Source organism: Sarcophilus harrisii, chromosome 6 (genome assembly GCF_902635505.1).
Source record: "Sarcophilus harrisii chromosome 6, mSarHar1.11, whole genome shotgun sequence".
NCBI classification, from domain to species: Eukaryota; Metazoa; Chordata; class Mammalia; order Dasyuromorphia; family Dasyuridae; genus Sarcophilus; species Sarcophilus harrisii.
Genome location: NC_045431.1, coordinates 75,931,279 through 75,957,278, shown reverse-complemented (window position 1 = coordinate 75,957,278; position 26,000 = coordinate 75,931,279). Strand labels below are relative to the sequence as shown.

The window sequence follows — 26,000 nt, the reverse complement described above, 5'->3', positions numbered from 1 at the left end:
GAGGGACCAAAAACTGCCATTGCTCATGATCAGACAGAGACAATGAAATCTGACCTGGTAAATCATGGAAGCATCCTGCCTCCATCACATATTTGACCTTGCATAAGTCATATAAATTCTTTGAGCATGAGATTCATCATCTATAAAGTGAGAACACTGAATCAAAAGGTAGGAGGTCTCTAAAGTCTCTTTCTACTTCTTTATCTATGATCTTACCATAGTAATAAAGGATTATTGTTGACTGTTATCATTTGTGACCCCTAAGTAAATTGTGAGGTAAAGTTGACAACTTTTTAAAAAAGAAATTAAACAATTCAATTGAAAGTATTTTCTGATTAAGAAGAAAGGAATGATTTTTGCACTCCTTTTTTCCCATAGCACCAAAAGTCTAACATTAATGGTCTATTTAATTTTGGTGTTTTCATCATTTAACACATTTTAGAGTCTGAGTTTTTGTTCCTCTTAACAAACTTAAAATTTTGTCTCAGTTTCTCTGTCAGTCAAGCACTTACTTTGTGCGATACATAAAATAAGCCCTGGGGATAGGAAGAAAAGCAAAAATAATCCTTGCCCTCAAGAGGCTTACATTCAGAAAGGGAAACAAACATGAAAATAACTGCATACATAAAAGATATCAATCAATAAATTAGCCTATTATTTATTGTGTCTAGTATTAAGAATTGAAACAATTCCTACTCACAAGAAATATAATTTCTAATGGGAAAGCCAAAAAAGCAAATATATAAAATATACAGTATAAATAAAAAATGAATAAAGACAAATCAATTCAAACTAGTTGAATACAAAATAGTTTGGTAAGAAGGACACTAGTACTTGGGTAAGTCGGGAAAGATGTCATACAGAAGACTGTGATTGAGTTGCATTGAGTCTTGAAGAAAGGAGATTCCATAAAGTAAAGATTAGAGGAGAGTGCTTTCATGTCTAAGGAGTATAGAAATAGAGGTGGAAGCCAAGTTGTGAAGGGCTTTAAAAGCTAAAGAGGGGAGAGTTTCTGAAAGGAAGGCATTGGCAGCTGGGAAGTCTGGAAAAGACCTTCTGCATCATGACATATTAGCTGAGTATTGAAGAAGGCCAGGAAAACAAAGAGAGGAAGGGGAGGAGGGAGTATTTTTCAAGCATGGATGACATTGAGTGCCAAGGGATGCATGAAATGATATTTGTGTGAGGAAACAAGTATAGTTACCCCTTCCTCAGTGTAACACCACTGGGATCTGTAATATCCATGGAAAACCGGGTGTCATTTGCTGGTTTTTATGTTCTTTCTATAAACTTCAACTTTTTACTTAATTTAATTAAAAAAAAAAAGAAATTGCATATTTTGGGTATTAAAAGATAAAACATATTGATAGTATACGAGACTATACATATATTTTATACATTTCTGAGTTTCTAAACTTTTTCTGTGTTGGTCTTTGTGTGTCACCTGTGGCTTCCACAAAACTTCCTCAAAGTTCCCATTTAATTTCTTATTCCAACCTGCAGTATATCAAAACTGTGATGGAAAGGGGATAATTGTAGTCTAGTAGTAGAGTGGGATACTAGAATGAGTAAAGAGAAGATGCATTTGTTTTTAGCCCATCAATTCTGGAACTTTTTACTTTCTTGAATACACCATTGAAACTTTTGTTGCTACTCTTATTTTATTACAAATTAAAAATAGATACTTTAAGATATATTAGTTCGCTTTAATATAATGATAATAAACTCATTACACTAACAATTTCACGAAAAAATACTTTATTTTCCCTAGAAAAGACTTTAATGAGAACAACATTGTTTTATATATTTTTACAAATTTAAAAAAATTTTTAACTTAATAGAAGAAAGCTGAACTCTCATCTCCTTCTCTGTTCAGTCTGTTGAAATTTATGAAGCTTTTGGTTCAAGTATGTGAAGAAAATCCAACTTCACATAGATATGTGGTTGGAAAAGGCAGGAGTATTTTAATCAAATAACAGCTTACTATTATTATGAAAACAGTTTTGACCCCAAGAGGTCTTCTGAAAGCATTTCAGGGATGCCCACGGGTCCAAAGACTACACTTGGGGAAACACTATTCTAGACTGTATCTCTTCCCTGTTCAGACTGGGTTGTACTGGATTGGGCTGGGATAGACGTAGACCATTGCTTTCACTTCTGTAGTAGCTATGTGATCATTGATAAAAGCATTAATAGATAACTGTGGTTTCAGTTATAAATCTTTAACATTAAATTTGGCAATTGTCATTTCCATCCTCTTGGTGGGGATTTTTTCCTCTAGTAAAGTGAACAAAAATTTAATTTTGAAGACTGGTGATATTGATGATGGTATATTTACATGTCACTATAAAATTTAAAACTTTTTTTTCTTTTTTTTGTTATTATATCTTTTTATTTACAATTTATATTGCATGGGTAATTTTTCAAGACTGACAATTGCAAAACCTTTTGTTCCAACTTTTCCCCTCCTTCTCCCCACCCCCTTCCCCAGATGGCAGGTTGACCAGTACATGTTAAATATGTTAAAGTATAAGTTAAATACAATATATGTATACATGTCCATATAGTAAAACCTTTTTTCTTACAACACTTATAAGATCAGTATTTCCCAATATTTTTAAGTGCAACTGTTCCTCAGGGTTGGCACTCCCTTACTTCCTTGCTAGACAATTTTCATAGGCTGTTGTTGTTTTTGTTGTCAAACATTGTTGAACAATAATGTTCAGTCTTTTCTGTCATTCCTAATTCTTCATGACCCCATTTGGGTTTTCTTAGCAGAGATACTGAAGTGGCTTTCCATTTTCTTCAGCTGATTTTACTGATGGGGAAACTGAGACAAACAGGGTTAAATAACTTGCCCAGGGTCACATAGTAAGTGTCTGAGCCAGGATTTGAACTCGGAAAGATGAGTTCCTGCTTCAGACTCAGCATTGTATTGAGTGGTGATTTCTGCGTCAGTACTAGTACAGTACTAACTGCGCCACCTAGCTGCCGATGTGTTATTAAAGGTCAGAAAATTAAATCAATAGTAGTTCTCTCTAAAATTAGGGAGGCTGGTGTTGTAACCACAGACATGCAACTCATTCTGGGTTTTTCAGCTTGGAGAGCTATGCTGCTGAGGATATGTACCTCTGGCATAGGTTCAAGACCTGAAGTCACTTTTACACTTCAAGGAGGACTTAAATAGCATGTAGGAAAAATATATACATATATATATATATATATATATATATATTTTTTTTTTTTTTTTTCCCCCTGTGGCAATTGGGTTTTAAGTGACTTGCCTAAGGTCACATAGCTAGGAATTATTAAATGTGTGAGGCTAGATTTGAACTCGGGTCCTCCTGACTTCAGGGCTGGTGTTGTATCTTTTTAATAATGAGGAAAGTTAGGTTCAGTGAGATTAAGTAATTTGTCCAAGGTAATTCAGGCAAAAATCTGTCCTTGAAAGGAGATCTTTCAATTTAAAGACTAGCTTTCTTTCCATTCTATAATACTGTCAAAACTAGTATTATATTTAATTGTTGCTCTTAATAGTGCATAAGTAGGTTTTTTTAACTGAAAAAATGTTTCTTATTTGTCACAAGATTTTTACTTTTTCTAGCCTTTATCACCTAATCTAAGCTGAAAGAATCCTTTTTTTTTTTTTTTTTTTTTTTTATCTAAAAGAACCATCATTACCAGACATGGGCCATAAATAAAGTCACCATATTTTCAAAATCAAAAATTGGAGTATTATCTGACAAAGGAGATTGCTTTTGCAATGGTTTGACAAAAGAACACTTTATTTTCTTGAAATCAGGGCAATCCCAGGAAAATACAGATTGTTATGATTATTAGACCCATAATCCATTTAGGAAACTAGAAAAAAGTTTCATTTATAATGTTAATTCTGTATTTTGGACAATTAAAAGAAATTTATGAGTACAAAATGGTGCTATCTTTTCAGTAGTATGTTCATTATTCTATTCACTGGCAATTATTAATGCTCTCCCTGGTGTAATAGATGGAAGACTAGCTCTGGGTCAAGAAGACCTATGTTCAAGCCTGATACAGACTAACTGTGTACAAGTCACTTAATTCCTCAGGGTACCAAGTCTCTCTCAAATTAAAAGCTCAAGACTTGCTGATATATATCAATGGAGGCAATTTTTTTCTGCTGGTAAAAACAGGCCCCAGTTTTTTTTTTTAAATCTTACTAAATTATATATTTTTTCCTACTTGTTCCTATCCTATTGTTATTATCAACCATTAAAACTAGAATTGTGGGGATATTTTACTGAGGACCCCGAGTAGAAATCCAGGACAAATGAGGGGAATCCTGGTGATAGAAAACTGACCCAGTTTTTCCACTTATAAAGAAAATAACAATGTGTTTAGATATCACTTCACTAGAGCCAGAATTAGGACAATGACACACCCATGTCTTCTGTATTCATTGTGCTAATTTCCTGAGTTTCTTTCTGGGTTTCCTTTAGTTTAAAATTAGTTTGTCTCTTCCTGAGATTCGAACAAGTAACATATGAGGTTCTCTGATTTATTATTGCTGCCACATAATTTAAACATGTTATTAGGAAGCAAACCAAGAAACGGCACCATTCAGTCAAATCATAGCCAGAGCAAGGAATTGGCAAAGGAAGCATTTTAAAACCAGGGTGGGCACAGATCAGGGGAGGTGGGGAACATGAATCCCAACAGATGTTTGGCATCAGGAAGAATCAGAATCAAGAGAACATGGTTTAAGGCAGTAGGAAAGCAGAGAAGGTTCATTGTATCAGAGAGGGCTTCATGTAGAAGCAGTTCAGAACCTTGGACAGGTCTAGGGGTAGGGAGAATCGTTCTGAAAGTATGAGTTTAGAGTGAACTCTTTTATTCTCAGAATTCTCAGTGTGCTTAGTTTCACTTTATATGTGAAATTCTCCAATTCCTGTCAATTCATTTCAGTAAACATTTATTTAATAATAATAATAATAAGCATGATATTTACTATGTACCAAAGACATTTTGCTAGGATTAGAAATGCAAAATTAAAACTATTCCCTCCATTTAGGGAGTTTGTATTTGACTGATTATTGAAGACTTCTTACCATTTATACAGATTCAGTCTTTATAGAATCTGGAAATCATTTTCATACTTTTGAAAACTTTCTATGTTACTTCCATATACATAGCAAAAAAAAAAAATTTATATATATATATGAATGAACCAGGGAATGAGAAAACCACATCATCTGGCTTGTTAGAGGGTTCCATTGCTGTCATCATATCCATGATAATTCCATCAGGATACTCAGATGGACATTTGTCCTGCTATTCATTCAAGGACTTATTCTATGGGACATCTTGATTGTTCTGTGCTAGGAGAAGAGGCTCAACTCTAGACAGAAGATCTTATATTTGTAGAGTGATAAATTACCCCATGTGAATCATAATCAAAAAGCCAAATATTCACTGTTTATAAGGAATTTTATAAGAGGGAATTCATCTAGAGCCAGCTATATTTTGAGTATACACAATGAATCCCAAAAGATTTTGCAGTTTATATGGAGCTTATTTGATCGTGAATAATACTTTTATTGGCTTCTATTTAAGCTGCCTGTGTCTCATGGAGTTGCCAGTGAAGACACTGTCTCTCAAAACCCTGGAGAGCTCTCTTGTAAGGTACAGTTATGTTCTTAGCTTTTACCAGTTAGTTTAAAAAATTCACTGACTCCTATCACTGTTCTTACATGCTATTAAGTGCTTTGGGCTCTGAAGATTAAAATTTGGGGTAGAGGGGAGTAATAATGTTTTATTCACTAATAATTGCTTCTGAGAGTGTGGTATACCTTATAGCATGGAGAAGTGCTGGTGCTGCTGAATCAAACTGAAGATAGTTATTTGCAATGCCAAAAGGGAGAGGAAATGGGCAGAGCTCACCTGTCACAGATGAAGATTATCACCCCACTTGATGAGCATTTTAAAAGCAGATCAAAAGTAAGAAATTAATTTGGTACAACATTGTATGCTACATGTGACAATAACATTTGACAGAACTATTAATTACATCTTTGCTTCCATTTTTATTACCACATTTTATATAACAGAAGAGTATTATAGTAGTATTTTATACCATTTTAAGAATAAATCCCTTATAGGAGGCCTGCAATAGCCATCCCCATCAGCTTGGTTGCATAGACTGACTGTGGTTTATACTAGACACATTTCATATAGTAGTTTCTTACTGCTACCCCAAAATTGAGTCATTAAGTTTTCAATTGTAAAAATTGCCTTTTTGAAATAATGCAAATATACTTAGCAGAATGACAGCAATTTTGATAGCAATCAAAACAGGTAATGATGAAAAGAGCCAAATTTACCTTCTTCCCTTCAGAGATTAAAACTTAGAATGGCCATAATCTTGGTAATTTTAGCTCTTGAAATAATGTAACTGAGTCCCACCCCCAAAGCAGCCAATCCTAGTTGGTACCTGACAAATCAAGGAACCCCAGAGAGGAACATCATGGTAATGAAGGCTATTTGTAAGCAGCACAATTGTCCTTGAGATGTCTGCTAAATGTCTAGTTAAGAAGCTGTTTCATAAGCTTGCTAATTAAATAAATATTTGTTCCAACTGAGAGGGAGGATCCAAACAAATCTAAACTAAGTGTTTCAATTACAAGGGACATGGTTAGTGACAAAGTATTCTCATCTGAAATCAGTAATGTTTAATTTCTTTTTGCTCCGGAAACAATTCTAAGATATGGCAACATGTATTATTTCACTGAGGTTTAAATGCCGAGTCTCCTTGTAATATAGGAAGCATTCAAAAGAAACTGAAAAGCAGCTCTTTGTCTCTTTAATGCTGGCTGGTTTATCTTCCTTATCATAGAAGATACTTGAGGGCAGGAACTAGGTCAGGTTTATCTTTTTTCCCAGTACCGAGCACAGGTATCTTACTTATAGACATTTTCCCAAAAAATGTCTTTTGGGAGTCACTAGGGAGTCAGGAGGACTTGAGTTCAAATTCAGCCTCAGACACTTCCTAGTTGTGTGACCCTGGCCAAGTCATTTAATCCTGATTGCCTCCGTTTCCTCAATAGTAAAATGAGCTGGGGGAGGAAATGGCAAATGACTGTATCTACAAGCAGTCACAAAGACTCAGACATAGCCAAAAACAACTCAGTAACAAGAGGTTGGACTCAGACAACCTCTGAGATTCCTTATTGCCCTAGATCCATGATCCTATGATCATAAATTACAAAGACGTCTCTAATCTGAGCTGGTGGAGGGAATTTCCACACCAGGAGCTCTTACACCAAGGCTATAACACAGCTAGACCCTCGCTCAAGAAGAGAGGGGGAAAAAATCACATCTTTTAAAAAAAAAAAAAAGTCATAGCAGCCACAATAAGCAAAATCCAGGCAAAATCCATTGTCTTTCATTCCGGTTTTATGATCTTCTTGGTTAATATCATTCTAGTGCACATAGTTAGATGCTTAATAAACGCTTATTGGATAGATTTCTTCAGAGGAATGAATTTTGAAAACAAAATGTAGTTTTGAAACAAAATACTATTAGAAGATCAAATGCTCTGGAATTCATTGAAAATAGAGGAAATTTATCTTTGATCCTGACACTTCTGTGTTTTGACATACAATCATTTGGTCATAACATCTGTTGTTCTGCTCTCAGAGCACAAATGAGTATAACAGGGGAAATGAGGCTGCCAAAAGCTGTATTTTATGAGAAAAAAAAATGAGCTAGAAATATCAAAAAAAGAAATGGAGGATTTTTTTAAAGCCTTCCAAATTTTATCTAACTTCAATTTTGCCTGACTTGTCTTTCACTATAGACACAATTATTTCTCAAGCTATGGCAGTATCCAGAGATTATCATAAAAGGTGTGGTGCTGGGACTCAGTAATACCACTCACTCAGCATCCTAGGACAATTCCATCTTCTGCAATAAAGGATTTTCTAAGTGATGAAGGCTCTTGTGACTTAAGTACCTATACTAATGGGGAGTTTTTGTACAACTGTTTGCCCCAGACTTCAGGACTCTGTTTTTCTATTGTCTCATTGATTTAGAGCTACAAGAGACCTTAGAAAACATGTAATTTAATCACCTTATTTTACAGATGAGGACAATGAGGTCCAGGGATGAGACTTAATTTGCTAAGGGTCATACAGATAGCAAATGGCACAGTGAAGACTGCCACCCAGTAATCTAGGGAGTCTTTCCATTGTGTCTCACATTCTTTCTCTCAATAGCCTTCTATTTCCTTCTTCCCTTAGATGTATGGGAGCATCTACTAGCTTCACTCCCAAATTTTTTATCTATTGCTTTCTTATAACACAAGAATAATTAAAGATTATTCAATATCTTTACACATAATTCCAAGTCACTTAAACTCTAGGTGTGGGTCTTAGAAGTGCTCATAGTCTTCTGTTCTTAACTATATTCTAGATAAGTCATTCTCAAAGTATGGTCTAGAGAATTCTGGGGATTCTGAAACCCTTTTAGAGGGTCTACAAATTCAAAAATAGTTTTTATTTCCAATATGGTAAATGTCTATAAATATAATCCAGATAAAAACTCTTTGGAGTTACAGATACAGCTCTTTTAGAAAGATTCTTTTTTCAGTGTTTTGGCTTCCTTTTTTTGAGTGCTAAACGTGCCCTGAAGACTTGTGGTGACTTGTTCTGATCCCTCGAGGAAATATCACTCCCTATCTACAACACTGTCCTGCTCTTCTCTATTAAAGACAGAGCTGGCCAGCATTAGAGTGTCAGCCTTGTATGTAGGCAGAGAAGGACCTTTCTATGATATGATTTTAAGAACATTAAAAGACCTCCATGCCCTAAAATACTCATATTGTACCTTGATGCCTTAAATTCTCATACATTTCTCCCTTTAATTAGCCACTGAAAGTTTCTACAAAAATGCAAATATTAATCACTAGAATGGTACCTTATAAAGTCAGTGATAGTCATAGTATCCCAAGTTCACTAACCATTTTCCCAGCAAAACCCTGGCTAAGACTTGAGGAAAATTCTTTTTTCTTTTTTAATAACCAATTATTAAATTTGGATTAAGGCTTTTTCTTTTTATTTCCTCATTCAGGGACTAGTCCTTGTAGATCAAGGACAAGTAGAATAAGGAAAACCAAAACCCTTACTGCTTATCAGCAGAGGGGGATAAAAGTGTACTTGAAAATAAAAAAAAATTTTTTTCTTTAGACTAATGATGTTTGTCTATTATCATAATCACCAAAAATTTATTAAAGTCTAATGCCAAACAGTGGTTAAGGACAAGATTGATAGTTGAGATTGCCTAAATCCTCCAGGAACATGCTCCTCCATTTTGGGTGGGACTTTACCCAATTAGGGACTTTACTTCTAGAATTAAAAGTTTAGGATGACCCAGCTCACGAGAGTAGTCTGGATAGAAATGGGATTCTGTGTCCAGGTTGCTGAACATGGCTGAATCTCATGTTCTCAGCAGGAGGAGTTGAAGGCTTTTATTCCACCTCATCCTCTCATTAATTATTCACCAATTAGAGTTGATTTCCTGTCAGGGGTATTCCCTTTCAAAAACACATTTAAGGCATTCAGTGTCACCATTAGGTGTCTTTGATTATATATTGAGAGAAACCACTTAACATCAATTTATTGAATATTAGCTAGCCTAATAAACTAATTAATTACTCAAACTCCCTCAGAATTTCCTTTGTCATGGACACAAGATATGTAGATTGCATTTTCTTGGGAAGTAAAAGAGAAAAAAACATTTTGAATGTGAGGCATTACCTAGAATGGCAGCTCTAAGTTAGCCTGCTTCATCATGAATAAGCCCATGAAGCTATAAATTTCACCATTGGCAAGCAGAAGGAGGATAGGCTACCCTGGAAATAGGAAGCAGGGCATAGGAAGGGTGGAATATTGTCAAATATTTCTTCCATTCTAAATACTTGGATTCAGTGGCATTTAATTCATGGTTTTGCCATTATTTTCACTCTTGACAGAAGACTTTAATAAATTTTGGTGATGATGATAATAGGCAGTCATCATTAATCTAAAGAAAAATATATATATTTTTAAATTTCCAAGTCTACCTTTTTTTTCCCCTCTGGTGATAAGCAGTAGTAAGAGTTTTGATTTTCCTCAATTTACTTGTTTTAAATCAACTAATTAGTTCCTGAAAGTACTTTGGGTAGCCTGTTTCCTATTTTCATATAAGCTTTGGCATTGACTTACCCATTCCAATTATGTAGGAAAGCCCAAGCCAGACAGCTGGGGCACAACATTTGCTCCTAATCAGAAACAGTATTGAATTAACCCATAGCAAATTAACTAGAATTGACGGTTATGCTTGTTATGAGTTTGTGGCAAATCATGGACTTCTTTACTCTTCATGAAAGGCAAGAGTAGAATTCTCAGGGATTCTCACTATTCCTACCAAATCAAAGTACCAGATCTGAAGCCTGCAACATCATTGCCTATCTAAGTCATGGTTATAAGCTTGAACTAGAAAAATTTCCAGATGCACCATTGTGAAAAGGAATAGAGATATTGCAAAAAATAAGATTAAATGATCTTTCTCCTTCTTCCTCTCCCTTCCCCCTCCCATTTCCTCTTCTTCTTCCTTCTCTCTCTCTCTCTCTCTCTCTCTCTCTCTTTCTCTCTCTCTCTCTCTCTCTCTCTTTCTCTGTCTCTCGGAATCCCTCCATCTCCTCTCTTTCTCTCATTCTCTCTCTTCTTCCTTCTCTTATTCTCTTGTCTTTCTGATATTTCTTACTCTCCCCATCTCATCATCTCTTTCTCAAATAAAATTCTCAAAAGTGAATTGCTAATCAGTGAAAGTTTATCCTTCCTTTGGCAAAGACATTCCTTCCTAATCTGATAATGCTTCCCTTGTTTAATTCAGCTTATATCATGTATATGGTTTATATTATATATTGATAATATATGTGTCAGTAGAATTAACAAGAAAAAAAAAATAAGTGGTAACTTTATTTATCATTCCATTTTTTTTTTTCCTTACAAGGATACAACCAATGTACAGAAATCTGTTGAGGGTAATGTCCCTCATGCACTTGTGCTACATGATTTTCCAGCAGGTAAGGACAAAAGTCAGATGCACTGTGGTTTACTGGATAGAGTGCTTAGTTTGGAGTCAGGAAGATGGTTAAATCTTGCTTCTGACACTTACTTGCTATGTGATCCAGAACCTGTCCCTTAATCTCTCTCTGCTTCACTAAGACTTAATAGTTGAGTCATAGATGGGTTGCAATCTGCCTGGGGGAAGAGAATTCTCATACTTGCAATTATTTCCACTAACAATATCACAAATCCTTCAGGTAGTGAAACTATGATTTAAAAAACTGTTCCAGATGATATATTTTTAAACTACTGATCTCTTGGTTATAGATAAAGGAAGATTCATTTTAAACTACTTTCTCTGAATATATAGCATTCTGGATCGGGAAGGGACCCTAAGAGATCACCTAGTCTGTCCCCCTTTCTTCCAAACAAAATTACATTCAAATTGTTCCCCAAAATAAACACAACTTTTTGTTGAACTTCTTAAAATGTGATTCCATGAATTATTTATAAAAAATCTGCCAGTGTGATGCCAATTATTAATTGTAATCAAATTATACTCAAAAGTATTGTTTTGAACAAATTTTGCTTCATAAAACTTAACTAGCTATATGACCATGGCTAAGTGATTTAATTTTATTCCATAGTATCAGTCCTTTGCTACGCTCTATATGGTCTATGTTCTCCCCCATGAACGTTTCCTATCCTTTTTCTCCATGCCTTTGCCAGACTGACCCTCATTCAAAGATTGTCCTTCCTCCTCTCATCTCTGCCTCTTAGACTTTCAGCTTCCTTCATGGCCTCTCTTGGCTTCCTGCTAGTCCCCCACCCTTAGCCTCCAATACAATAATACTGCACATGTACTTGTTAGTACTTTGGGTTTATTTCATCTCACAAAAGGTAAGAGACTTGTCCACTTTGGTTTTTGTATCACCACCCACAAGCACAGTACCTGCTACAAATGCTTGATTGACTGAATGATTGATTGATTGATTGACCTCTGTAAAGATGCAAGATCTGTTCTCCGCTGATTATGGGAATTACAGGGTGGCAGCCCCTCCTAGAGAAAACTGAGATATTGAAGCAATGCAGGAGCATGGGTTATAGATGTAGATTTATTAGGGTTTCTTAGATTCATTGGGGGAGGGGGAGGTTATTGGAAAGACAGTCCTGGGCAGCATCGGGGCAACATGGCAGATCCCTGTAACCCACCTTTAGGCCAGGTCAAATATTATATAGAAATAGCATAAAAAAGGCAGAGTACCAGGGATGGCCTAGAGTCATAGGCAAATTTTCATGTAAGATAATTGGAGCTTCTTTTGCTATTTAACATTTACTCAAGTTGCGCAAGCTAGCTCAGAGGTCATGTTCTCACATTCTGGCTACCATTGTACCCCTCTCCAAACCTGTCCCTTCAGTTGCAAAAGGAATAATTTAGTATTTGTGGTACCCATCACATAGGATTATTGTAAGGCTTAAATCAAGGGGAGTGGAAAGCAAACCTTAAAGGACTATATCAATCTCAAGGGTTGTTGGTACTATTATGAGAGGAAGTGTGACATAATGGCTAGGGAACCAACCTGAAAGGAAAAGATTCAAGCCTACCTCTGGCAGAGAATAATTGTCTGTGACCTTCGACAAGACATTTAACCTCTCGATGAGCCAGACAACTGAGTAAAACTAAAAACGTTGCAAAACAGTTACTAATCCACACTTTTGGAAGGAGTTTCTTGTGAAAACTAAATCGAAGATCCAAAGCCTTGCAAAATTATGCTTTCTAATTTAGTAAATGAAATCCTGCAGGCTAAGAAAGTTGAGCCTTTTTGCATAGATATATCCCTTCAAATTCTTCTGTAAGATCAAAGTCCAAAGGATTTTAAAGGAGATTTTTGGAAATTTTTTTCAGTGCTTTAAAAATCTCATGCTGCCACATTATAATTTACAAATACAATAAGCTCCTGATTATCTATACCCCAATTATCTTCTTTAGAGAAACTAGACTTTGTTTTACTGTGGCTTAAATCTGCTTGTTGAAAAGCTGTATTAATCTGGTTTCTTCAATTATTTCAGATTAATATTTACCAATTAAGTGCTTTAAAAATAAACAGATGATTGACAATAGTGATGTTACCATTTTATCACTGTGTAAACTGCTTTTAAATGTTCATTAGTACTATTTGTCTGGAGTAAGGGAGAACTGAGTTCAAATCCAGCCTCAGACAATTGCTAGCAAGCCACTTAACCTCTATTTGCCTCAGTCCTTATCTATAAAATAACACCTTCTGGGCCAACTAGATGTTAAAATGGATAGTATATTGACCCTGAAATCAGGAGGACCTAAATTTAAATCTGATTTCAGACACTTAACACTTATTAGCTATGTGACTCTGGGCAAGTCACTAAAATCTAATTGTCTCTCAAAATAACAAAATAAAAATAAATAAAATAGCATCTTCCAACCAGAATTGTTGTGAAAATCAAATGAGACATGATTTTAAAGCATTTAGCATAGTCTCTAGTACATAATAAGTAACTAAATGTTAGCTATTGTATTTACTATTTTTACATTAGAAATATATGATCAAGGGAAAAAAAATAGGGAACTAGGGAAAGAGAAATAACCAATTGTCCTATACATATCCATAAAATTTGAGGAGAATTCAAGGAAGACTTTTGTACGTTAGGTGGTGGGTTTTTGGGAAGAAATGGATAAGAGTAAGCACAAGACAACTAGATATGAATGGGTTACAATTTGTAGGAAGTTCTTCCATCAAGGAGGCCATAGACCCATTGGAGGGTTCCAGAGTCAGTGACTAGAGGAAGCCCAGATCACTTGGGTTCAAAAGCCACTCCTGACACTTTTTAGATACGTTACTCTAGACATGACTCTACGTGACCACTGTGTACCTTGGGCAACTTCCTGGGGAATAAATTCATCTATGAAAATAGATTATTAGACAATTTGTTCTCCACAATCGGTAGGTGATTTCATTCACTGGACCTCTTCCACAATGAAATTATCATTCTATATTTCAGTACTATGGGTGGAAAGTACAAGCAAAGAATGATAAATAGACCTGGATATGGTATTTTAACTTATCCCAGAAATCTGTGTATTATGAACCCATATGAATTTATCTTGGAATATACTGAAACAGTAGTGAATTTTCTTTAGGGTTTTATTTTTTGAAAAAGACAACTTAATTAGTTGTGAAGTTAAATCAACACAAGATACAATCCAAATGGACAAAATGTTGCTCTGTAGTAGTTGCCTTTTTATTAATTGCATTTGCAGTTAGGATAATTTATTGCACATAATTATAATTTTCTCTTACAGAGCAAGCTGATGACTTGAACCTCACTTCTGGAGAGACTGTTTATCTTCTGGAAAAAATAGACAGTGATTGGTACCGAGGAAAATGTAGAAATCAGACTGGCATATTTCCTGCTAACTATGTCAAAGTAATTGTAAGTGGTCCATTTCCATTTTAATTGGAATAATGTTCAGCTTAGGGAGAATGTGGATGCTACTTGACTGGCAAATTTAATTCAAAAGCTAAAACAAAGACTACAAGGCTTTAAGGTTCTAGTTTCATTCCTTCTATTGACTTATTTGGGATCTTTCAGTAATATATTATTTCTTTCAACTCATTCAGTTAGAGAGAGAATGATTACTGCCCAATGCAGCATAATGTCTAAAATCTTCAGAAGAGTAATTAAAAAAAACTGTTCCAGCCTAAATGATGAACAACTTTTATTGACTAGTGATTAGCTGGATTATTTTAATTGTGGTAAACCTTGGATTCACTCTCCCTCCCATTTCACTAAGTCCCCTCCTCAGGATTCTAGGGTACCCTTGAGAGGTCTTTTCTCTAAAGCTATTGGCTCAAACCTTCATTCCACTATGGTCACTGTTAATTGCCCATGACAAAGTCCCTGATTCCACATAACCAATAAGTACCAATTAGTTTTTATCAAGGGAAATTTACTTGAAAGACAGCAAGAACTGAACTGAAAACATTTTCTACCCAATGCCAGGATGAAAGGATGGAGGCAGCACACAGTCTCCTATACTAACTTTTCCCCCTGGAAAACTAGGCTCATGCTACCCAATTTTTACATAATAATGGACCCACCAGGTCCTGATCTAAATGCAGCATAGTCTCTGGATGAATTAAAGTTTCAACAAATGCTGCACTGGATCTCAGAAGTTGATGCTCACAGCACTGAAGTCTGATTTTTCAAAATCCCCAATATCATTGCTATCTGTGATCTCCTTAACTTAAAACAGGAAAAATATCCACAAAGATGCAAAAGCAGAGAGCCACATTTCTGGGGATACCTCTTCCCTTCTAGATTTATGTCTTTTCTCTCACCAGAACTCATGCAGGCAAGAAAGAGTTAGATCAAAAAGGCAGGCTTGGGCCGACTAGTGCTAGTTCCAGTGTTCACAAAGGCTCCTCTTTACTATACGGTTATCAAATTGAAATCCATTATAGAAAGTCTAACATTAGCCGAGCTTTCTGTGTGTGCTTATAAGGGCTAGGCTTATTATCCATTTCTCTCACTAAATTATTATGACTATTGCTTCTTCATTTCTCTTTCCCTTTATAAGAAAGAAATATAACAAAACAAAGCAAACCAAAATATTGGCCATATTGGACAGATTATACCTCTCCAGTTCATTTTCTCCCTGCTGAGAGAAAAAAAAAAAACATGTTGGACTGTCACTCCTCATTGTTGATCAGTTTCAGATGTGCCTATTATTTCTTTAGTATATTGAATCAAATGATGATCAGTTATCCAGAAAGAATATTTTTCAGAAGGTTTTTCTTTCCCCAAATTCCTTTCTTTTGCACTTCTTATTATGGTTATTTTTGTATTCTTTAGTCACTCCCTCTCTCCCCCCAAAGAAGTAAATGAATAAGTAAATTTCCTCAGGTGGGTGAGATCACTGTTGACTTGTTCAGCGCCTGCTGTGAGATTCTCACACAATAATTGCAAAATGGATAAAGCAAGATTATATTTAGCCACTGTAATTTTATTAAATACCACAGCCTGCCTTGTGAAGGAAGGCAAAATAGGGGAACTATTAGGCAACTGTTAGTGATAAGCTCAGGAATATTGTGATTTCTGGGATAAAGCCAGAGTACTTTTATTTATTTTCTCCTTTTCCATCCTTATGCTTTCTTTTTTAAAAATTGACACATTTTATTTTGATACAATAAGAACCACTTTCCCACAAATATGCAAATATCTTCCCCTCACACAATTTCTCTCCCCTCTCCCTCCCCTCTCCCTCCTTTCTTCCTCCCCTCTCCCTCCCCTCTCCCTCTCCTCTCTGTGTCTTTCTCTCTCTCCTCTCTGTGTGTCTCTCTCTCTTCTCTGTGTGTGTGTCTCTCTCTCTCTCCTCTGTGTGTGTGTGTGTCTCTCTCTCTCCTCTCTGTGTGTGTGTCTCTCTCTCTCCTCTCTGTGTGTGTGTCTCTCTCTCTCCTCTCTGTGTGTGTCTCTCTCTCTCTCCTCTCTGTGTGTGTGTGTCTCTCTCTCTCCTCTCTCTCTCCTGTCTCATACACACATTTGTACAAAGTAGTCTCTAAAAACAGCAATTAAAAGCTTCCTACTGGCATAATTATGACTGCTGGTACATGTCAAGCAGCCTTTAGGATCTCTGATAACAAGAGCGTCATTTATTCCTGGATACAACTTACTGATATTGGAAAATGCCAATAAAAACATATAATAAACAGTTTTGATTATTAACAGTCTATCTGGGAAGATGAAAGAGCATTTGCTATTACTTATGCATGTCAGAGGGAGATGGGGAATAGAGACTCAATTTTTCAAATATAACATTTTTAATTCTTGGATAATTGAAAATATGTTTATTGTAAATTGAACATTCTCCATTGGAGAATCTAGCTATATCCTTTGAATAAATATTAATAGTAAAACTATCCAAAAAGCTTGGGACATTGGCTTCCAAGATGTTCAGGCTTTACACATGGTAGTTATCTAATAAATTTTTATTGCATATTTGAATTGAATTATTAAAGCTGTATAGTTTAACCCTCATTTTATAGACAAACCCCAAGCAAAATAAATAACTTATTTGAATTCAGTTATCATCTATTCAGTTATTATTGTCCATCATAGGAATACTCTGAAGAATATCCTTACCATACTGAAATCAATTAAATTGAACAATCAATACCATACATGTTTATAGGACCTTTAGGCAGGAAAGATGGAGATAATCATTTATTAAGTAGCTACTGCATGCCAGATACTCTCCTAAGTGCTTTATAAATATTACCTCATTTGATACTCACAATAACCCTGGGAATTAGTTGCTACTATTATCCCCATTTTGCAGATGAGAAAATTGAGATAAACAGGTTAAGTGACTTGCCGGAGATCACATAGCCAGTAAGTGTCTGGATTTGAATGCACCTTCCTGATTCTAGGCCCAGCATCATATCTACTACATCATTTGGCTGCCCAAGTGTTATTTTAAAAATAGTTTCCTCAAAACTACTCTGTGGGAAAAAAAAAAAAAAAACATTATACTTATTTTTATCCCCATTATATGAATGAAAAAACTGAAGTGAGGTGACTTAGCCAAACACATAGTGAGTAAAGTACAGAACTACAATATGAGCTCGCGACTGCTGGGACCAAGTCCTCTGTTCCACATAGCTTCTACTAGTGACATAATGAATGGTAACACATGACACTTCACAACATTCCTGTGAGGTATCTGTTCTGAATATTACTATCTCTGTGTCAGATATAGACATTGATATTCAGAAAAGTTAAGGGACTTTCCTAAAGTTAAATAAAGAAATTAGACCCAAGTCTCTTTTGAGTCTGGTACCGTATAAACTGCATCATGCTAATCCCAGGTTTTCAAGTAAAATTTTCTAAAAGATTCATTTGTTCATTATTAGCTATAATTCTTTGATAAAAAGACAGCCCCTTTTTAAGGTCACCTTACAAAATGGGACAGTAACTGTATAGTGCATTCTGGGCAACTCTCATTTAAAATTCATATATTTTACACACTTTTAGAATTCTGTAATTAATCATCTTAGGCTCAAACCCTAAAACTTATTTAGGTGGTGGTGCATTTTGCCAACCACTTGGCCAAGTGTAATTTTGCGTCTTAACTCTAGTACCATTTTGTTGTCCACTTGTTTCAGTCATGTTGACTATTCACAAGGCCATTTGGAGTTTTCTTGGCAAAAATATTGCTGTGGTTTACTGGCTGATTTTAAAGATAAGGAAACTGAGACAAGACAGCTAATAAGTGTCTCAGGCTGGATTTGAACTTGGGAAGATGAGTTTTCCTGAATTCAGGACAGGCTCTCTATTCACTATACCAACCTAGCAATCTCAGTACTCAGTATTTTAAATAACCTCAAAATTAAGAAGAGAAAAAAATCTTCCAGACTCATAGATGTGGAGTAAGAGAATTCCTCAAGTGTGGGGAGTGGGCTTGGAAGACCAACAACTAGCTAATGGAAATAGAAGAGTCCTAAATTCAGATCCCTATTTTGATATGTCTCAGTTATGGAAGTACAGGTTGATCATTCCTCTCTTTCTATAAGATAAGAACACTCCTCCTTTTCTGTTTCAGAAGGTAATTGTGTGAAAAGTGCTTTTGTAACCAAAAGCACAGTTGAAATGTGAAATGTTATAAAATGCTACAAATTATCTTTGTAGACAGCATTATTACCCCATTGCAGCATCCAGAATCCCCTGCAGCTGGTGACCCTTCCTCCCCAATTTTTTAACTAAAACTTTTGTTCATATTCTAATATATCTCTAATTACATAATGATTATGAGAGGAAAATGGGATTATATTGTGGAAAATTACTTTTTGGCAAATTTTAATTGATGCTTTTGTTGCATTGAGCAAGTAAAATTTGTATTTTAAAAATAAAACGGCAGGATATCCACATGATTTTTTTTGTTTTTTGTTTTTTTGGTCACATAAGCACTAAGACACTTGAGAAGTCTTTGTAAATTGCATGGTCCAAAAGCTTCTGAAGAGAACGATCAAGAAAGATACCCAGAAATCACAGTAGACCCACCACAGGTCACCGTTTATAATGTGTCTCCAGAACCCTCTAACTTTCTGTAACTGGAACATTACTCAATTATAGCGCTTCCACTATTACCTTAGTTTTAATAACTTTTAAGGAAATTGAAGATACAATAACTAAGAAGCAGTCTTTAAGCTTCCTGAAGACTAATCATACTTATAACTATACAATTCAATTGATTTTGTTTTGGAGAAGCAATTCGGGTTAAGGGACTTGTCCAGAGTCACACAACTAGTAAGTTTGTTCAAGACATTTGAACTCTGGTCCTTCTGAGTCCAGGGGTGGTATTCTACCCATTGTGCTACGTAGCTGCCCCTTTTCAATTAAAATTCAATACCTATTTCAGGCAACCACTATATCCTGCGCCAGGTCTACAAAGACAAAAGGAAAATAGTCTGTCCTCAGGGAGCTCACAGTCTTTTGGAAAGTATATGAAGAACAATAGAAAATGATATAGCAAAACTAATAAAGAAAACTTTACTGGTTCCTTTTCCTATACCCTTCTATATAAACAGTACCCAAAGGTCCCTGTGTTGAACGTCAGTTTGACAACCCCAAATTTTTAGCTGGACCATTGATGCATCAACATCAGTCCATCTATAAATTGGAACTGATTTCAAAATCTCAGAAAGAAAAATGTCATAGACAGAATTTTTATTTTTCCCTTTTTGTGATAGGATAATCACTTGGGAATTATGTATCATTCTTTGTGTTAAGTGATACCTAGGGAAGAAAGTAGCAGTAAACGTTGGACATCCCAGAAATGAGATGGTCTTACTTTAGTTTTACATGTTCTTAAATCATTAAATGAATAAATCCCTGACTGATTATTCTTTTAGCCCCTGTGTCATAAGCCAAGAAAACTTTTCAAACTTTATAGAATCCTGAAGGAACCTCATATACAGTTAGGAATCTCTCCTATAGTATCCCTCTTATCAAGCCCCTCCCTCTAACCTTCTGGGGAGGAGAAAGTCACTACTGTCTAAAGCCCGTTCCTTTTCTGGCACTAGCTCTAATTGTTTGACTTTTCAACCCTAAATCTGCTTCTGTTTTAGTTCCTAGATATTTTTCCTAATTGTACTCTCTGCGGCTTAAAATCCACACACTCTTACAAATGACAGCCTTTTAAATAATTCAAAACAGCTATACTATCACCTCCCATCTTCCAAATTTCACTACAGGGAGCATCTTTATTTCATTTAGTCAGCCCTTAGCTAGCATGATCTAGCACCATCTTAGTTAGTCTACTCTGACTAGTCTCACAGTATCTTTTCTAAACTTTGGCACCTGTAAGTGAAATACATCATTCTAAATATGGTGTGAGCAGATGTGTCTGCTGTAGCACTTAGCAAAAGTATCACTTGATTTTACTTTCAGGACAAAAGGGAAAGCTTTAAAACAACTAGGTGGAAAGGAGAATATTGTCTAGTCTGGTCAAATATTTCTTATTGGACAAAGATAACTAGAGATCTGAAACATCACATAGTTCTCTAGGGCAATACATGTGACCATTCTCAATAAAACTAAACTTTGCAACAAAAAATTGTTGGCATGGGGTGGGGAGGCTGTGGTGGTTGGTCATTTTCCCCATTAGAAGTTATCATTTAGTAAAAAGCCAGAAGAAATATCTATGGATTTTATTTGAACATAATAAACCTATAAATACCAATTACGTATTCCCATCCTCCTCTAAAAAAATAATCTTTATAACAACAGTACAGGCAATTCTTATGTAAAATAAAATTGAAAATACAGAATCTGCTGGAAAAGAATTTTCTGAGTTCTTTGCTTCAGCATATAGACATTTCCATGGAGAAAACCTGAAGATGTGTGACTTATTCTGTTGCCTTTGTCTTTGTCAGATTGATGTGCCCGAAGGAGGTAAAGGGGAAAAAGGATCCATTTCATCCCACTGTGCTATGTGAGTTATGTAATTGCTTGTTAGAAAAGGTGAAAGCTTGGAGAGGACATCAAATTATTAAGTGTGGGCATCTTTAAATAATCATTTGAATAGTCAATGTTAATCTTAATTATGAAGGAAACTTGCTTAAATATCTTCAATATTAAAATTTTAACAGGGATAACAAATGTGGATGAATTCTGATATTTGTTCCATAAGTATAAAGATAGAACAGGTCCACTTGGTCATTCAGGGCCGAGTCTCAAAGCAATGATTTGGATGGATCTGTATGATTTCATTTATTATCTTGATTTTGATGTGTTAGAATAATTGAGTTTTAAATTTGGGAGACTGAAAAAAGGGCATCGTGGAGATCATTATATTCCATCTTCCAACTTCAGTCCAAATTTTGGTGATTTGGCCAAGCTAGATCGTAGAATGATACGTGTATAGAAACTGGAAGAGTTCCTATTTTGAAAACTTACTGACTCTTTTTTTAAACATGAGATTAATTTCCCAGTATGTTTTCCATCCCTGTCACCAAACCCTTCTCTTTTAAGAAAGGAAAAAAAAACTCATCAATATGGGAAAATTCTTTAATTTTAGAGATGATTTTCTTTCTTGATGTCATTGGGCCTTTTTTGTGAATTTCTTTTTCCTCTCTTATATTGTATTCTACTAAAATGAACAAATAAGTGAAATTCAGTGTCTGCTGAAAAAGAAAAAAATTTGAATAGGTCAGGCCAAAGGAGATGTTTCCTGAGGGTATAAGTAAATAAATACAGAGGTTGCCATAAATAACAAACCTTCTGATACAAAATACTTGGTTGAGATTTCAAATTTGTTTGGGCTTTGGATGGAGAGAAGGTTGTAAGCAGCATTTACTGTGCATACAGGTTGAACTTAAAGCTGTGTTCTCTGGCAGTTGACTCATGACCTAACTAAATAAGGATTTGATTGGAGCATGTCCAACTGCTTTCTCTTGCTTCAGGCAATTCCTTTGCCTGGACCTTGTTATAATTGAAACTTCTTTCTAAAGTCAGTGTTGTGTAAGCATAGGCCTTGGATATTAAGCTATACTGACTCTAAGAAAAATGAAGACTTTTTTTGTCTCCATTCTGTTTCTCTTTTGAGTTGATCTACCTCATTTAGACATAAATAAACCTCATTCCACTTCTTGGAATGCAAACATTTGAAAAGGACAAAACCGATTGTTCCACTATAGGACTTAGGGAGTCAAGGTGTTGGGTCAGATTCTAGCATGTCTTCATGATTGAATCTCATTTTACCTCTCATACCCCGCCACTGACACTAGATTAGTCCTTGTATTCTCCACTATTAGTAGAACCTATATTTGGTGCCTTTAGAGTGACTGGGGCCTTGCCTTTCTCTGCCCTTTGTCCCAAGGATACCCAGGAGGCATAATAGTGGTGCATTATTATAAACATTAGATTTGGGACCAAAGAATTTGAGTTTAAATCCCTATTCTGCTAGTTAGGCTTTGTAGAACCCGTTAAATAAAGTTGGATTTGATGACCTCAAAGTTCTCTTCCAGGCATAAATCTTGATTCCTAGTGGACTATGCCATCTAAGAGATTATTTAGTGACTGGCAGCTATGTCCAGGGGTATAATTAAATGAATTAATTGTCTCCATATCTATCATTTATTCTAATGAGTGAATGTGAACTGAAATGACATCCACCCTCAGAAGAGGTGACTTATCTTCAGGTATTTTTATAGGTTCTGTTTCTTGTTGAAAAGGAAGCAGATTAGAGTAGTTAGAAGGGCCAGTCTTGGAGTAAAGGAGACATGGCATCAAGCCTATCTTTTCACCAGTAATGGTTTAGTCACTTAACCTCAAAGGGCCCCAGACCATTCTCTACAAGTTACTGATGAAAAAGATGGAGAATTAATGTGAGCTAGTGAAGAAAAAATAGAAAAGAGGTATACACCATAGCTCAAGCAACAAACTCCTTGAAAATTACAATAAAGACCCCACATGAGACAACAAGAAATATTGAAACTAAGTTAAAAGACTAGAAGAAGAATAGAAGAAAATGTAAGCTGTCCCATAGCAAAAACCAACCTGGAAGAAAGATTGAAGAGAAGTTTCTGATTTCATTGGAGGGAATTTCCTACACCAGTGCAATAACACGCCTGGAAAAATGTATTATATTGTATTTACATATTATTTTATTACATTTTAAAATTATGTTTTACCTACCATAGTCCCTTAAGTGTAGCAGGCCCTGAATGAATCCATGCAAATAAATAAATGGCTTTATTGAAGCAATTTGAATCCGATTCAATTTAGATTTATACTTAGACTTTTTTACTTTGTTCAGAGGTCCCAGATGTGTGGCTCGGTTTGAATACATAGGAGACCAAAAGGATGAGTTGAGTTTCTCAGAAGGAGAAATGATTCTCCTTAAAGAGTATATCAATGATGAATGGGCCCGAGGAGAACGGAATGGCAAGACGGGGATTTTCCCACTTAATTTTGTTGAAATCATTGAAGATCTCTCTGATCAGATCACCAACATGGCTGCAACTTCAAGTGAGTATCAAAAATATTTTAGTTTTGATTTGTTTTGAGTACGTCACATGCAAATGCTTGCAAAGGACAAAATATGACAAATCAGAAATGAGGATATTTCCCAAGCTTGCACGAAGAAGAAATAGAAAAATGAGGTGAATAAAAGAAAAATTTTAAGTTTATATTTATATGATATTAAACATGTTACAAAAGAAAGTCTGTCATCAAAGAAATGTGTGAATGAACAAAGAAGGGCTGATACAGTGGTAAAAATAAGGAATAACCCATGAAGAACCCATTCCTTCATTTGGTATCTTTGCAATCATGAAAAATCAGGAAAGGGTCACAATACTTTAGGTGGTGAACTTAGAAGAGGTCATGGACAAGAGTTGTACAGAATGAAAAAGTCATGGATGCATTTCAATGTATAATGTATAAATGTTATAGAATGCTGCCTTTAACATATGTGTGTGTGTGTAACACACATATGTTAAAGGCAGCATTCTATAATGGATCAAGGAGCAACCTTCAAATCCTTTCCCCAGTACCTATTGTCAAGGTGATTTGGGACAAGTGACTTAGCCTTTCGGTCTCCCCACGTATCTCTCTTAAGAGTAAGTTACAAGGGAGTTCCTGATCTGATCATTGAAGAGCTCTTCCTACACTGATGAAATTACCAGTCCATTCTCCCAATATCTACTCTACCTAAAAAAAGCAGAGAACTGAACCTGAAGTATAGAGACCCTGGGTTCAGATCTGGGCTTGGACACTTATTATAAGTCATGTGACTTCAGATAGAAAACTCACCTTCTCTAACCATTTCTTAATCTTTATATTATTATTTTGTGGACTATAAAGAACTATATAACATTCAGAGAATATTATCATATATCTTTAGAAATCGTACCAAAAACAAACAAAAGAAAATATCTAAAGGGCTGTAAAACTGTGCATATCCTTTGATCCAGCAATACCACTGCTAGGTCTATATCCCAAGACATTCCTCCCCCAAAAAAAGTGGGGGCAGAGGAAGGACCTATTTGTTCAAAAAGTTTATAGCTGCTCTTTTTGTGGTGGCTAATAATCGGAAATCCTTAGGGAATAGCTAAATAAACTGTAGTATATGATTGTGATGGAATATTATTGTGCGATAAGAAATCGCAAGCAGGATGATTTCAGAAAAATCTGTAAAAATTTACATGAATTGATGCAAAGTAAAATGAACAGAGCCAGAAGAACATTATATGCATATTGTTTGATGAATTTTGAATGGCTTAGCTATTCTCAGCAGTACAATGATTCATGACAATCCCAAAGGACTCACAATGAAGCATACTATCTACCTCCAGAGAAAGAACTGATCTTATTTGAATACACACTGAAGCATACTATTTTTCACTTTTTTTTTATTCTGTTTCTTTTATTTAAGTCTTTTACAAAATGATTAATATGAAAATGTTTTACATGATTGCATATGTATAATCTATATCTGATTGCTTTCTGTCTCAGGGAACAGGGAGGGGGAGGAAGGAGGAAGGGATAGAATTTGGAATTCAAAACAAAAATAAAAAGCAAAAAAAGTTTTTAAAAATTGTTTTAACATGAAATTGGAGAAGTAAAATTATATACACATATTTTTTAAAAAGAAATTTTGCCAGAAGATAAATGCCAAACTAAATAATTCCTTAAATTTATATGGAATTTATTTTTTTTTGTTTTAATATAGGTAAAAGAACTCCACAGAATACAAGGAGTAATGCTTCTGGTTCACATTTACAGGTAGGCTTCCTAGGCTAGATAAATATAAAGTCTTAGATTTATGGATATTCATTATAATGAAATGAAAAAAATTGACTACATGTATTACACAGAAAAATGAAATAGTTTATCCTTAACCATTGTACTTCGGGAATTAAATTAATTAACATGGTAGAATGAAATTTTTTTAAATGGGCACAGCTTACTACCTTGACTTTTAGATATGTTTGAACTAAACAGTAAAAATGAATGGCTTATTGTTTTGTTTGACATATTATGGAAAGCTTGGTGTGACAGAACTATTATGTTTGTCAATTTTTCGCTGGCAATTAGGCAGGGCCCTCTATTGCTTTCATTCCTGTCTTTTGAAATGATGTTGACTTTTTCTGTCAATCTCATCCTGTTCATGGGGCATGGAAGCCACAGGTCCTTCTTAATAATTACATGCTATTCTTTGGAGCAAGAGAGATGGGTATTGCATGAAAGAGAGACCACAGCTGTTCCTAGTGGAGATGAATTCCTTTTTCAGTCATCAACTCTAGTTAGGAGGGAGATCAGGGGCCCTACAGTCCAACCCAAGACTGGAACAAGAATGGCCTCTTCAACATTGCTTCA

General features: G+C 35.3%; 1 protein-coding gene across 3 annotated transcripts in view; it reads left to right on the top strand.

Moving 5' to 3' along the window:
- Positions 1 to 26,000, top strand: part of SH3D19 (SH3 domain containing 19) — a 204,615-nt gene that overhangs the window by 167,679 nt on the left and 10,936 nt on the right. For all 3 annotated transcript variants that reach the window (XM_031941646.1, XM_031941645.1, XM_023505943.2), the window contains 7 exons: positions 5,593 to 5,661; positions 5,836 to 5,976; positions 11,029 to 11,101; positions 14,422 to 14,552; positions 21,053 to 21,111; positions 23,437 to 23,648; positions 25,354 to 25,406. In XM_031941646.1, the coding sequence (XP_031797506.1) occupies positions 5,593 to 5,661; positions 5,836 to 5,976; positions 11,029 to 11,101; positions 14,422 to 14,552; positions 21,053 to 21,111; positions 23,437 to 23,648; positions 25,354 to 25,406 (738 nt within the window). The remainder of the gene's footprint in view (positions 1 to 5,592; positions 5,662 to 5,835; positions 5,977 to 11,028; positions 11,102 to 14,421; positions 14,553 to 21,052; positions 21,112 to 23,436; positions 23,649 to 25,353; positions 25,407 to 26,000) is intronic.